This window comes from Brachyistius frenatus, unplaced genomic scaffold (assembly GCF_029030835.1).
Source record: "Brachyistius frenatus isolate BFR_SWC_R1_liver_20210118 unplaced genomic scaffold, ASM2903083v1 Contig_130, whole genome shotgun sequence".
Lineage (NCBI taxonomy): Eukaryota > Metazoa > Chordata > Actinopteri > Embiotocidae > Brachyistius > Brachyistius frenatus.
In genome coordinates this window covers 136874-152072 of record NW_027210729.1, presented here as the reverse complement: position 1 = coordinate 152072, position 15199 = coordinate 136874, and the positions used below count along the sequence as shown (strand labels likewise).

Genomic DNA, 15199 nt, shown 5'->3' with positions numbered 1-15199 from the left:
TTGTGTTCCTTTTCTTTCTCTCTGTCATCTGTCGGTCTCTGCTCTCATGAATAGCCTGTCCAGTGGAGAACACGCTGTGCCAAGCTCTGCCATACTGTGTCAGTCTGATAGGAGAGAAGGGGAAAGAGGAGTTAGGCTGAGGCTGAGGCGAGGGCGAAGGAGGAGAAAGAATATACACCAAAGAATTATTGTCAGATCTGATACAGTGGATCTGCTGTGGAATAGTTAGTTTACAACAGGCGTGTGGTCGAGTTAGCGGAGGTCCTTTTGAGGATGGTGGAGTGACGCCTCGTTAAAATACTACCAGGCCGCCCACAGAGGTGCCAACCTGTAAGATAGGCTGCCATTTACACACACACACACACACACACACACACACACACACACACACACACACACACACACACACACACACACACACACACACACACACACACACACACACACACACAAAACCTGAAGTAGAGCTAGGAAGAGAGGCTGTAGGCTGTAATAGGGAAGCAGGCAGAGGAAAAGTCTTCAGTGAGAGAAGGACTAAAAATGAAACATTAATAATGCGTCCAAAGATAAAATATAACGGGGGAACAAATGTATGTCTTCGAAGAGCAACTGAAATCCTTACGTTTTAAATGACACGTTTGGTATTTTTGGTGAAGTAGAAGTAACGATAGGCAAGATAAAAGAAAAATAGCTAAGACAGAGAGGGGAATCAATGCCCTCCCTCCCTCTTTTTTATTTATACCCCTAAAGACAGCGGGCTAAGATTTCTGGCACCAAAACACACGTCACGCTTGCTATTTCTGTCTGAGGTGCCACATAGCACCGCGAGGTTGGGTGACAGGGCTGAGGCATCATGGGGCCAAGGGACTTCCACGCAACTACCCAGCCTTTACATGACATTTCTCACTTTAGTTCTACCTCTGTCAGAGCAGGAATATGTGGCAGAGCCAGAAGGATATATAATATGTGTAAAAAAAAAAAAAAAGATTACTCGGCGCAGAAACTGTAAGATATGTATGTTTAATGGAAATTTAGTTCTGTGTGTGTGTGTGTCTATGTGTGAACTCGACAGTGTGTGTGAATGTGCGTTTCCTCACCCTGCACAGAGCAGGAGGTGTCGGGGAACCCAGAGGTTGTTGATGCAATCGTATGAGGCGAGAAACACATGAAAAGTGATCTGTGCCTTGCTGCACACTGGATATCCCGATAACGATGGGTAACATAGCTGCTCTCGAACGAACACTTTGCCGTGTTAATGTACTTCGCAGCACAGCCGTTGTGACAAATCTGTGTTATTTTTAGAATATAATTAAACCTAGAAATCCTCATTGGAAGACAATCTGTGAGTTGTGATGGAGGATTTTAATATGCAGGTCTGTAAGTGTTTTTCAACCAACGGATGTGTTGAGGTTGGTGGCCAATTACCTCATTTGCAACAACTAACAGTTCTTGAGCTAACATTGCGATGGCATGCCGGGGCTGCTGGTGTCAGATATCCATAGGCTCGACATGCAATAGATCATCGACATCCTGAAATGTGAGCCATCGTTAACGGAACAAAACAGTGCAATGCTGCAACACAGAGAGAGACGGAGTCTTTATGTCAAAGCACTGTCATGTTTATTACCAAGAAAAAAAAAATACATTAAAGGCATATTATAGTCATTTGTCACAGCTGTTATTCAAACATCTTCATTATATTTTGACAATATGATACAGTAAAACACACTGTTGCTGACAGTTAGCAGGTTCCTTCTGGGAGAACAGTTGCAGCTTAATCTACTCCCCCTGGTGGCACGGCTGAATTTGAATTCAACATGGCAACCATGAGCATTGAACACATGAGCATACACCCTCGAAACAGGGCTGCATGCCAAATCACATTACACAGAAAACACCTGAAAGTCAATACAAAAGAAGAGGAATATGAATTAAGGAAGGGAACTGCAGCAAAGCAATAGGCTGATGTGTTGGCAAAGTTTGGGCACAGAGGAACTTCAAAGCCACAGCAACACTGGAGAATGTTGTACATGTGTTTTATTCTGGGGGTGAAATGAAGCATTTCTTTGCAGCACTCTTAAAGCACTCAACAAAACTGTCCTTGCTATTTACACAGTGACGGTAGTCCCGGAGGAAAGGGAACAGGCTTCATTCAAATGGATCACATGATGACAGTCTCAGTCTGAAAAGAGTAGGAAATGATAGGCCGGTGCTTCCGGGCGGGGCTCGGGGTTCTGGTCATGGGGCTAGGAGCGCGAGTCAGAGGGCTTGGGGGGCGGTAGATTGGGCCTGAAGGGGCCGTGATTCTGGCAGTAGGGGTGCGGCTGGCCCATCTGGACGGGGGTCGCTGGTTGGCCGGCCGTGCAGGACGAGAGAAGCTCTTGTGTCTGGCTGGGGACGGCTCGGCTGGGTTTACCTGGATACAAACATGATGGGACACGTGTCAGTGTGGTCAGAGTTTCACTGGTTGGTTTTGTAGAGCTCATACTGAAGAAGCAGAAAATAACCTACCTGCTGCGGCTCCTGTCTGTAAGCTGTGTATCCTGTTTTGGGACCGGAGCTGTACTCGTGTTGGATCTCCAGCATGTCCAGCAGCTCAATAAGTCCTTCGTTCCTCACTCGACCACAACCTGGCAACTCCTGTCCGGCTAATCCTCCCCTCTGGATCCTCTGAGCTCCAGAAGAAGCACTTGAGACCCTGGAGTCCATTTTGGGCTCCACATGTTGGAGCGCAGGCTTCCTTGCTTTCTCCCCTTGAGCCAGTCCTCCATCTCTGTCGGCCCCGCTGTTAGCCCTGGGTCTAATCTTTGGGCTGACTGCCGACTGTGATCTCCTCTGGGATGGCTGACCACCAGGCTGGGGCCCTTTAGGACTGCTGTATGCTCCTCTCTGATCCTTGTAGTTCTGCCTACCAGAGTCTAATACTAAACCCCACTCTTGGCTGGACTCTACCCCGGCTGTCGCCACGTCTGCATCTGCTTGGCATTTCTGGGTAGGCACGCGCACGGGCAACCTGCCGGCAACTGCAGCAGCTCCCAGAGCTCTGCGCTGACAGCCCGGAGTGGGGCACTTTGCCTCCGGGGCCGGTCCCTGATGGGTCACCACCCCTGATTCGGTAAGCATTTTGCCCTCGTTCTCCTGCAGCATTGCACCAAACTTCCTGAGGACGGAGGGGCTGCTGCACTTCCTGTCTACAAGGACTCCCGGACCGTAGGACTTCCTGTCCAGGGCAGGAGATTCAGGGGTTGTGATTGGGAGCTGTGAGCGCGCCTGTGGAGCGGGAGCATCCCTTTGTCCGAGAGGAGGCTTGGCACCCGTGTTTTCTCTGTTTGGGGAGCTCTCTCTGCGGGGCGAGCTCTTCATGTGAGAGACTTGGTTCTTCCTGTTTTCGGTCTCCTCAAAGCTACCCAAAAACTGCTCTTGAACAAGCCTGGTTTTTCACACAAAAAATGAAATCAGAGACACACAAAATAAGTTTGATGCTTCGAATTCTATAAAAGGTTCATGAATTTAAATAAGCTACGTAAACATCTTACCTTTCATTTCCAGCTCTTCGTCTGATCTCGTCCTGGTATGCAGGGTTTTCCTGGCTCACCGTAATTGTGTCACTGAAGTGCTGAAAGAAATCAGAAAAATACATTGAAATAACAAACCATATCAACACGCTCCTACTATATTTAAAAGCTTAAAATTGGTGTGTGTTACTTTGGGATCATTGGCGAGGTTTCCTTTACTGTACTTTACCGAAACTGAACCTCGACTGACCCTTGATCAACACTCAATATAGCACAGCTAAAACTATTCTGATCTACTGTACTTTCATGTTGGTATGTTCCCTCGCATGTTGACCAAGAAGGAGCCGAACATCTCGGCTCCCCTCTCGACTGCTTAGTCAGGTGTTGCGAAAGTGCAAGACTTGGGAAAGAATATGACACTAACTCCTATCTGGTAACCTGTCAGTTTAAGCAGACTTGGGGGTAATCAGTATGTCCCTGACTGAACCCCAGCTTTGACTCATATCATGTCCACCTATCTGGTTTCTTTTGATGCGCAAACGCCAACAGAAATGAGGCACGAGGAAGGAAATCACAAAAAAAAAAAAAAAAAAAAAAGGCTTTTCCTCGACTCACCACATGGCGAGCTCCATTGTTCTTCCGGCTCATTTGCTTCCCCTTTCCTAAATAATCCTCCAGTAAGTCTCCGATCTCTGAAACGCCGTTGGAGTGGCAGTAAGCGTAGCCGTTCTGATGACTCACGGGGTAGCTGTACCCGTTGGGGCTGTAGTTACAGCTGTTGCTATGGGGATGTGGCACAGTCGTAGCTCCGGGGTTATTCTCGCCGTGATGGCCCGGGGCAAAAAGGCCATTGCCATGGTGCGCTAGGTCATACTCCAACGGGCCGCTGTTCTTCTGGTTGTCAGGAGTGATGTCGTTGGCTCCTCTGCGGGCCTGGACGTCATTGTAGAGCTGGAAAAAAACAAACAGAAGAGGAGACATGAACAACTCCCTGCTGAGTTCCTGTATCTTTGATGTATTGTTCAGCTATCTAGACTTAAAAAGCTGAGCTTCTGCTATCTGTGTTTTGTTTATTCAGCCAACAGGTCTTATTATTATTACCACAAAATCACATCATAACCCAACCTATATTAATGATATTCGTGATCAATACATGGTATTCCACTTTGCACAAGCCCCAGTTGTGCGTGTGCGTGTGTGTGTGTGTGTGTGTGTGTGTGTGTATGTCCAGCATGTCTGTCGGCACATCACAGTTTAATTAGCTTGTTAACATTTGCCTGTATCATTGCTCCAACAAGGCCGTGAGGGTGTCCGTGTGCTGCCAGCAGTTTATTATGGACCACAAACAAATTACACCGAGTGACACACTTATGTACCACGTGTGTGTGTGTGTGTGTGTGTGTGTGTGTGTGTGTGTGTGTGTGTGTGTGTGTGTGTGTGTGTGTGTGTGTGTGTGTGTGTGTGTGTGTGTGTGTGTGTGTGTGTGTGTGTGTGTGTGACAAAACAGTGTCATGTTTGAAGATCATTGTTAAACTGAACTCTTAAATAAATCTCAGTGATTCTTTCAATGAATATCTTTATTACTTTGGTAAAGGACTGAACAACTTCAATTGACTAAAAACACAATTGGCAACACACAAGCCATTGAATTTGACTTCTATATTTCACCAGTACGTCAGTAGGTGCAGTATTGTACAGAGGAAAAGGCTTGAATTTAGGCACTGATAGTGAAGTATCAGAGGCTCTTTAAAAATCCATTTTACACTCTATAAGTCAATTCCCAGTCAGTGACCCAAACAAAGGCCCAGCTAATGTTTGAGTAAATACAATGTGTGTTCTCTGAGAGCAAAGATTCACATTCAGATTGTGTTTTCTCTGTGTTCTTTGAAATTTCTCACATTTGAGCGTTTGTATAAAAACCCTCACCTCTTCAATTTTCTTCTGAATGTCCTGCAGCTGGTCCTCCCACTCCTGCATCTCCGAGTCAAAGTTGTCCATCAGCTCCGGCCTCTCCTGTCCCCAGGCCCGGCCGCTGTGCTCCAGCCCGCGCTCCAGATCGATGGCTGCCATGACGCAAGCCGTTGGTTAGCCCGGGGCAGATTCCCCTTTCTCCTATTTCACTTTCCTGTCAGAGGTCACCGATGGGTTGCCAGCAGGGGGCAGAAGGATTGATGGCCTGGAAAAAGCCAAATACATGGAAGAGAGGTAACACGATTTATTAATGGTCGGGTTACTAAGTACAAAAAAGATCCTGCTGTTATCTTCTTTTCGATGTGTTTTGGCCCTGAAACTGAAAGCTGGTTAACCTGTTTTAACCTTTTAACAAGGCAGAATTAAACATCCAACTCCACCAGTAGCAATGACACCTGACTGAGGGCAAATAGCAGCAAGGAAATCTTTTTTTTTTTTTTTTTTTATTCCACTCAATTGATGTTTTTTCCTTGTCTGGAGTGCTTAATTGACATCTTATGTTGGATGCTTTCTACCCTCCCAAAGGTCAGATATTTACAGCCCCTCGACTTTGACATTCTTCTCCAAAATTCACAACCATGTAAGCCTACCTATGCAGCACGTGTGGACACGAATATTGCATGCCAGCACCGCAGCAAGCGTTTAGACACTTGGTCACTTTGACCTCCTGCCTGTCGCTACACACCTCGCCACATGGGAAGAAAAAAATATCTGGCATGCAGCGGGGTGGCCATTTTTTTGTGGATCCTGACTCGGCTGTGCACACATGGCATCAGTTCTGTAAGCCCAAAGGCATTGCACTGTCCCAGCTTCGAATACCGTTCGCCACCAACATTCCTACACCCACTTGTCTTGGCTTTGTTTTGAGGCTATTCAGAGTAATGACTAATGATTTAGACTATCACAAGTCACCGACATACTGGTGTATTATTGTAATTTATTTAATTTTGTCTTCTTGGGCAGCCACACAGCTTCCTGAATTAAGAATGAAAAGATAAGCATTCTCTGATCATAATTTGACCTTTAAACAACTACAAGAAATCCACCTTTAACTCAGTGTTTTATATGCAGGGAATGACATCAAAAAGTATTTGAAATTCTGCTCTCATACTCAAGACTGCCAATCATCCCATCTGCCTACATTCATTATTACCTGATGAAGCTGTGTCCCATTAGAAGCACCAACAGCCTAAATGAGGGGACTTCTGTCAAGTAAATTAAGACAGCCAGGCTTTTTTTTTTGTTTTGTTTTGTTATCACGCAATATTACAAGTTGCCAATCCTTGTCCAAAGTGTCTGAATGTACCAGCCACCTCCCCATCCCCCACACATATGATGTAAGAGTAAAGATATTAATAATCTTGTAACTATGCATAGTAAACTGGCTGGATGTCCTGTGAACATGGAAGAGGGACAGAATGAGTGTGTGTGTGTGTGTGAGAGGAAAAGACAGAAATCATAAAACATAAACATAAGTCAAATAAAAATGAATATAACAATGAAAAATGTTAAATATATTTGAAAAAGATCACAGTAGATGAATTATTCAACTTCAAGTTTTGCCACTCGCTTTGTCTTTATATTTTAGTCGTTATATCCCACTATTAGTTTGAAATTATATCATCCCATATAGCATCCATTTGCTCTACAGTGATCGTTCTTACCTGACTCTAGATAAACGTCTTCCCTGCCTCCAGTATAAATCCCCAGCCTGGTCTAGTCCCTGCGCGCCACTCGCTTCCTTCTCTCCGAGAGTTTCGCTCCCCTCGTCGCCAAATTGTCAAGTGCGCTCTCGCCGGTGCTTTCCCGTCTCTTTTCCTCCGCCGTGTTACGTAAAAGCCCCGCGGACTGGATTTAAAGCGGACCGTTTCTCCCAGCAGGTCGAGGTTAAGTCCGAAGCTAAAGGGTAAACAAGTTGTGTTCCAGCCGGGGTCCCCACTTTTTATACCGCTCCCCTCTGTTTACGCGGCGCGCCATTGGAGCCGGGATCGCATATCGTAATGTCAAATTTATTCCAGCATTTGAAGTCTCGGTGGGACAACTGTCGTCACCAGCATCCTGGCTATAATTACTGGGGCTCACGTAGAGAAGGAAAGTGTTTACATAGCTATTTCAACTGCTGCAGATCTCTCGACCAATAGGCTTCTCTGTTGCTATTCTGCTTTAGGATGCTTGGGCAGATTTTGTCTTGTGACCACAGCCCCAGGTGCAAATCATTTTTTCCAAGGGATGCCAAATGGGTGTGGGTGACACGGTGAGTAATAATGTGTCACTTTCAATAATATCTTTATTGAGCATAGTCACGAAAAAGAGACTGCCGAGTGGATGCCTGGCAGGTTCGGCAAAACAAATGTTCAGTGATTTTCATGCTGATTTACATGATGTCAGCCTATAGTTGTAAATACTGTAAAATAATAATGATCATGTAATAACAACAAAACAGCTGAGAGCACAACATTTGAAATGTCATACTGGAGTAACCCGAACTTGCCACTGTGTTCTTGACTCATCCTGCTGCAGTTGCTACTGTTCACCTGCTGCACCATCAATTACTAATGCCTTTCCCTAATCAGGGGCCCGCTTGGGAATTTCTTCGGGGGCCTCCCAGACAAGATGTGACATTTAACACTTGACATGATCAGAATTCTTTCCAGTTTGAAGCCCCTTCGGGATCACTGGCATCAATCCTCCACCTGTTGTGTTTTTTTTAATGCATGGCAAACCCTTTAGGAGTTAAGGCGAGGGATACAAACAAACTGTATCCTTACTTCACCTTGAGGCACCGTTAGCAGGACAGGACAGCAAGTGTTGTTCTGAAAAACAAAGAGGAGACCACTGCTGTTACAACCTTTTACAGGGGAACGCATGTGTAGTAGTGAAGTTAAACCAGGACATACAGCAGCATGGGAAGGTGATGGAGGTTTCCTCCCTTACAGTCCCATGTAGTTACTGTATGTTCACACTGTGGCTTCGTGTTGTAAAAAGTTTAACCCTATAGTGCGTCGCTTACAGAAATATATTCTATTTTTAAACTAATGTGATGTTTAAGCTGTAGAAAAAAAAACAAATCTTGGCTGGCTCAGCCATTTTGTTCCGTCACCCTTTAAGTGAGGATTTCTCTGGCCCCCTTTTTTGAAATTTGATTCTAGTCTGTTTGGAATAAAACCCGGATCTTCAGCCGCCCAGCAGATCAGTGATTTAGGTTCCTTGGGCCCAAAAGACTTCACCGCTTTAAAACACTGCTGTGTTCCAAATGCCGTTCTTGTGCACTAACACTCACTACTTTGAGTGCATAAGTGCATTCGCACTGTCAAGTACAGAAACATGCAGTGCACGGCAAGTACCGGGACGATGCACTCAAAATGCCCCAAGAAAGAAGTGTGAAGCTCTGGACACTTTCCATCCTAAAAGGTCGCCATCTTGGCTTCACAGAGGAAGGGGCGGGGCCACCAGCGTGAAGAATTTTCAAATTAAGGCTCTGAGGAAGCTGCAGCTGTTCCTGAACACCACACAATAGTGGGTTCCCCCCCGCTCCCCCCCCCCCCCCCCCCGCTACTGCTGCTGGACAGAAGAATCAGTGTTTATTGAGTGGGCACAAAAACATCTTAATTTCTGAGTAAAATAATTAAAGCTGCAGATATTTTGGGAGGTGATGTATCACATGCGAGGTCATTTCCAGTCAGTGCAGAACGGCAGTGTGCGGATTACAACAAGAATACACTGTCAAAATTCCTGCTCTGCACAAGTAAGAGTCAGAACATGGAAGAGCACTATTCGTTAGGGTACTACCTTTAATCTTGTCAGCTAACTCTCAACAACAAAGTGATAAACCGTATTTCCCTAAAATGTGAAAATACCCCTTTAGGACAGACATCTCATCGGTTTTAATCCGACACTTACAATTCCCAAAGTGAAGTAAACTCGCATCCAAAACACAGAAGACAGTGTTTGACTGTGATTTCTTTGTTGATGTCTCAAGCAGAAAGCTTATGAAACACAAATATTAGGCTCATCTTCATCAGTTACAATCTCAGTTGTCAGTGTATTATCTGTAACTCACCTTCTCCAACGACTGATGCGGGCAGTGAAGTGTTGTGATTATGTAGACTCCAGTGTCGAAGCGAGCCACACTTCCCTGAATGTGACTGCGGCTTTGGCGAGTGCTGAGCTTTTCTCTGTGCTTTTGGTTACCTTGGCAACAAATGATGCGGGGATGGAAAAACAAAATCAACAGAGCAAAAAAAAAAAAAAAAACGAGGGAAGATGCGAATGAAGGGAGGCGTACATCACAGAACGAAGAAAAGAGTAAAAAGGAAGACTAGTTTAAAGATGGTGGCGTAAGAGAGGGACGAGAACAACACGAGTATGAGGATGAGCAAAATGATGGGCTGGAACATCTGGGTGAAAGAAGAGAGGAGTGACAAACCATGACGGATGAGAAACAGGAGGGCGGATCGAGTGAGGAGGAGGAAGAAGCAGAATCAGCATTAAGTGTTTGGGACGTTTGATACGCCACCGTGAAACTCAAACATTTCCAGTCCGTCTCTCACCGACAGCGGCTCCTCTGTCTCCCTGTCCTCGAGCCTCGGCACTTCCAGTCTGTCTATGAAGCCCTGCAGCTCCTTCCTGAAGGCCTTCATCTGGGCGTTAATGCGATACAGCAGCTCGTGTTCCCTGATCCTGCCGCCGTCGTCCTCGCCGCCCTCCTCCCCTCTGCCGAACATCAGGTCGCCGTTTGAAACGTAGACCCTCGCCTCCGAGATGATGGTGGCCGTGTCGGCGATGAGCCTGTCGATGGTGCGGACGAGCCTCTCCGCTTCCACGCGGATGTCTATCATCTGCTGCCTGTCGCGGAGGCTGCACCGGCCGCCGGGCAGGAAGCGGGCCAGGGCGGAGGAGGCGGCGCCTTCGGGCCCGGCGGGGGTGTAGAGGCCCCGCGTGGGGGTCGGGCACCGGCTGCCGCCGTTATTGTTTCTCGCCTCGTCCGGGTCACTTTCCCCGCCGACGGGGCCCTCGCGTTTGCGGTGGGGCGGGAGCAGGCGGGAGGAGGCGGAGTCCTCGTCGCTCTCGCGCCGGCCGCTCGCCGTGCCGCCGCCGTCGCTCTCGGCATCGCTGTCCCGCGGGCTGGGTCGCACGGAGAGATGGGAGGCCAGGTCGTAGCGCTGCATGTTGGAGAGGAGCACGCGGTTCTCGTACTGCAGCTGCATTACCTGAAAGGGGAGAGAGGGGAGGCGCTAGTGAGAGGACATCTCTTTCTGGAGGCTTCAGCGGGTGGAGGAAACTTTACACAGAAACCCAAGGTCTTGGGCGCTCAACCGACGCGTCCTCTCGCCACAACGTCAGGCTGACACTCGTGATTTCTTCTCGGGCGGACCGGCCTGAAATTTGATGCTAACATTTCATCTGGACTGGACTTTGGCCGTGCCATGACTGGATGGAAGCTGGATGTTTTCTTTAGTGCAAATACTGCTATAATATATATATATATATATATATATTACAAACAAGCTATAATTTGTGTTTTATGCTAATTAGCAAATGTTATCATGCTGCTAACATAATAAAGATAGTAAACATTAAGATATTAAATATATAAACACAAAATACATGAACTATATCAGCATATAAGCACTGTCGGTGACAGCATGTGACTGTTAGTGTTGGCGTTTAAAAGTACAGCCTCACGCAGCTGCTCGATCGCTGTAGATGCTTAATTTCTACAAAATAAGACACAATTCTAACCTGTTTTTCTATTTTTTTTAATATAAGCAAAAATAAACAAAACCTAGGAGCTCAGATTATTCATATGTGGTCAGCTATAATAAAACGGAAACGCTAACAACATAATGAATCAACCTTTCATACCTTGCCACTGAGATCATTGATCTGTAGCCTTGCAGCTTTCAGCTCCTCCTGCAGGGCTTCTGCCTTCGCTCCGTCAATCCCCGCACCTCCTGCTCCTCCTCCGTGCCTGGCCCCTCCCTCGTGGGTGCTGGCTTTGAAGCGTAACTTGTTCAGCTCGTTGGTCACTTTCTTGTTCTGGTCCTCGACGTCTGCTAGGTTTCTCCTCAGAAGCTCCGCCTCATCCTCCACCAGCTGCAGCTGCTGTCGGAGCTCCGTCAGGTCATCGCCCAGGCCTCGCCCCGCGCCCCCCCCGGCCATCGCTTCACTCCCAGAGCCTCCGGCACCCTCCCCCTCACCACGGAGGTCGTCGAGCTCGGCCCTCAGGCCACGGTTCTCAACCTGTGTGGAGGGAGGGAGACCGGCTCAAAACTCATATCGCCCTCCCCTAAAATAAAACAAAAAAAACACGTGGCGTCGTCTGCTCTTACCTCCAACTCGACTATCTTCCGCCCCAGAATATTGGCCTCCTCCTCCACGAGGCGAAGCCGCAGCTTTAGTTCTGACTCGCGGGTGGTGGGCGGCCCCCCGGCCTCCCCTTTGGGATGGGTACTGTCCAGTTCTCCATAGAAGGAACGATACTTCTGCAACTCTTGTTCTAGACGGTCCTTCTCCTTGTCAATCTTGGCCGTCTTTTTCCTCATGAGCACGGCTTCCTCTTTGATGAAAGCCAGCTGGCACTTCAGGTCCTCATTGTCCTCCTGGAACATAAAGAGAACACAGAAAGTAGATTCACTTCAAACACTGACACGCGTTCCAGTGGTTTAAACCAAAATCCTCGAGTTCAGAAGGTCACTCTCTTGCAATAAGACTTAAGTGAAGAGAAATATATTTGTAGCAGTCTTTCTGAGCCCGAGTTCAGGGTTATCTCTCATTGGACCAAGAGGATTTTTCACATTTACTAAGTCTAACATAATTGCTGAAGCTCTGCAAACTCTTAGCTTTCATTTAGATATATTTTGCAGCCTGCGGTGAAAAGGGAATGTCTGACTTGAGAACATTACATTCATGATTAAAATATATTCATGATAAAACCTCTTACAAATCCACAGCAAAGGTGACCAAGAGAAAAAGATGGGATCACAAACACGACAGCAGAAATTACTCGGAAAAAGTGACTTCCTAAGGATGCTCTACATAACTTTAGACAATGTTGATTGTTTATGGAAAAAATAGAGAGCAATTAAAAGAAATTAAAATCACATAAAATATTGTCTGTATTTTTTAGAGCATCTCACCTCAGTCGGAGTCTGTGCTGCTTTCTTGTCACTCCTCGGGGTGTCCTTGCTTCCTCTTCTCTTTTGAGACTATAAAAGGAGAGTAAACTGAAAAATTCATCTTTGGATATCAAATGCTTTTTTTTCTTTTTTTTTTTTACAAACATATATGTGTATGTACTGCATGTGTGCATAAATGCACTCCCCCCACATCCCAACTGATTTGTGAGAGTAAAATTGGGCTATAACTTATAAGTTTTATGTCTCTGTCATATTACGTAAAGGTTTCTTTGGTTTATATTTATGGAATGAAGGATTTACAGATGAAATTAACCTTGTGCTCATTAATGGATGTGATGGAGATGAAGTGGTTCTTTACCTCTTTGGTTTTGTCCAGTTCATTCTGCAGAGCTTGTTTGGTCACCTCCACCTCGATGAGTTTCTGCCTCAGTTTTTCATTCTCCTCTTCTGTCTTTGTGCGTTTCTCCTCCACTTTCTCCAGCTCATGGTGCAGCCTCACCGACACGTCTTTAGCTACCTGCAAGAATTGTAGTGTATTGAACTAAAACAATTGTAACTTATCATTAGTTTATTAGTTTATATGAGGATATAACTTTGTATTTTTTTTTTTTTTGGTTGGCTAATTACTCAAAACTCCAGCTTTGGCCATAATATAGTTTTGTTACTGTGACTGTTGGCACTGACTACGTAAAAAAAAAAAAAAAGCTTGCACACTTATTCATAACACATTATCCAGGAAAATACATTATCATAACAGACACAGCATCCAGCAGCTTCCGCTCCTCCTCCCTATACCTTGAGGTCCTGCTCCAGACTCCTGAGCAGCTCCTCATCGATCTCTCCCGTCTGGGCGTAGCGCATTCTCTTCCTCTCGGCCTTCCGCAGACGATACTGCAGGATCCGGCAGTTTTTATTGGCCCTCTCCAACTCACGCCTCATCTCCTGCAGCTGACAAGTGTCTTCTTCGTAGAAAGTGTCTCGCATCTCGTCCATCTCGGTCCTCATTTCTTCAATCTCACACTAGTTGAAGCACAGCAAAGATTACTACTGCATGTGTCATAATAATTAGGAGTTGCAGGAGATAACATGCCTACTAAGACTAGATAGAATATTACAGCCAAATACAGATATCTTTACACAGGTGTATAATATAAAACGTGCAATAATCTGAATTTTAAATTATTTCTGGATGTCACCTATATAATTTTTTTTCCATTTTATGCCAAACATTACTGCCAAAATGGCACTTATGCAATGCAAATCTCTCTCTCTTTTCTCTGTTAGTATTTTTTTTTAACACGCAATATGATTGATCCAAGTGGATCATTACGAGGATAATCAATAACCAATTAGTCATCTGTTGCCAGTGTGTTTTCAATTTATGTCTGAGGATGTTCAACAGACAAATCGACTGATGTTTGTTTATTTTCTCGGTCAGTAATGACACTAGACAAAAGATACAGTACAGAATACAGACCTGTATGGGTCCACAAATAAAAACAAGCATTTCCAGTCATTAATATGATAAAGCAGATATCGATGGCCTACAATGCCGGTTGTGACAGGCGTAGCCTATATTCATCTATTTTAGATAACTTATAGCTGATACCGGACCAGCCTGCTTCAAAAAAAAAAATTAAAAAAAATCGCGTATCAAACCTTGAGATCTTCATTTTCCTCCAGCAGCCTCTCCATCTCGTCTTCCAGGGCCTGGTCTTGCTGTGTCACGGACCCCGCCTCTGTCGGCCCCGCAGCCGGCTCCGGCTCTCCCTGCGCGGCCTCCACTGCGCCGCTGCTATCCGTCTTGGTTTGCATCTTTGCACCGCTTTTCTTCAGTCTCTTCTGCAGATGAAAGTGGATCAGTTCAGCCTGTAAGCATCCTCCCCTCCACAAACCCAACCCGAGGCCCGCTCCGCAGCCCACAGTCACGCCGCTCCTCTCCCCGTAGCTGCTGCCTTCCGCTGCGGCTTTTTGCTTCACTTGCAGAGGCGAGGCTCTGCCGGACAACAAGCGCGGCTCGGAGTCACCTTTGAAGCAGAGTGCACGTAAAGCGGAGCGACGGGCCGGTGCTGATGAATGCGTCGGCTCTTCCTCGACAGCATCCGCCCTGTTTGGTCTGACGAGATCAGTTTCAGCACCATCCGGGTGAACAGCTGGCCCGCCGTGGCTCTCGGGCTCCCTCTCCCTTCCGTCGGCGGACCGTAGCGTCTCCCTCACCCGGAGGTTTCTGCTTCTCCTCGCGTAATAAGGGGATCTGGACCCGCCTGGGTGCCGGGGAGCTCGCTTGGTTGCCCCTTCCTGGGCACTTGCCGGCGAGGGAGCCCGGTGCTGCCTTCTCCCTGAACTATTGTCTGCTGACGATGTTGATGATGATGATGATGATGATGGATCTGCAGCGCCACTGGCGGCAGGCTTCATGTTCTGCTCCCTTTCACCTCCAAAACATAGGCTACTTTCTAGCTGTTTATCATGAATTGAAAAATAAAATAGCTGCACAGACGGCCCAAAAGCTACTTAATTACAAAGATTATATGTCGTAACATTCAAACACACGATAAAAGTTTCAACTTGCAG

General features: G+C 46.4%; 3 protein-coding genes across 5 annotated transcripts in view; 1 reads left to right on the top strand and 2 right to left on the bottom strand.

Moving 5' to 3' along the window:
• Positions 1–2161: 2161 nt before the first annotated feature.
• On the bottom strand, positions 2162–5585 carry LOC138630240 (uncharacterized protein KIAA0408-like). Its single transcript, XM_069714446.1, has 5 exons — positions 5442–5585; positions 4131–4466; positions 3537–3616; positions 2512–3430; positions 2162–2416 (listed from the first exon to the last, which is right to left on the bottom strand). The coding sequence occupies exons 1-5, from the start codon at positions 5583–5585 to the stop codon at positions 2162–2164; spliced, it is 1734 nt and encodes a 577-aa protein (XP_069570547.1).
• A 13-nt stretch (positions 5586–5598) lies between these two features.
• On the bottom strand, positions 5599–15058 carry LOC138630199 (microtubule cross-linking factor 3-like). Of its 3 annotated transcripts, none has more exons than XM_069714366.1 (10): positions 14285–15058; positions 13421–13645; positions 12984–13142; positions 12626–12694; positions 11819–12088; positions 11352–11729; positions 10037–10696; positions 9547–9883; positions 8255–8299; positions 5599–5691 (listed from the first exon to the last, which is right to left on the bottom strand). In XM_069714366.1, the coding sequence occupies exons 1-8, from the start codon at positions 15041–15043 to the stop codon at positions 9773–9775; spliced, it is 2631 nt and encodes an 876-aa protein (XP_069570467.1). In that variant the 5' UTR covers positions 15044–15058; the 3' UTR covers positions 5599–5691; positions 8255–8299; positions 9547–9772. The 3 variants fall into 3 exon arrangements, with proteins under 3 accessions (XP_069570467.1, XP_069570468.1, XP_069570469.1); XM_069714367.1 differs by having other exon boundaries at positions 5601–5691; positions 8260–8299; XM_069714368.1 differs by lacking the exon at positions 8255–8299 and having other exon boundaries at positions 5603–5691.
• LOC138630201 (inactive serine protease 35-like) overlaps positions 5657–15199 on the top strand; it is an 82935-nt gene continuing 73392 nt past the window's right edge. Inside the window, exon 1 of the mRNA XM_069714370.1 lies at positions 5657–5720. The gene's annotated coding sequence lies outside the window, so the exon portion shown is untranslated. The remainder of the gene's footprint in view (positions 5721–15199) is intronic.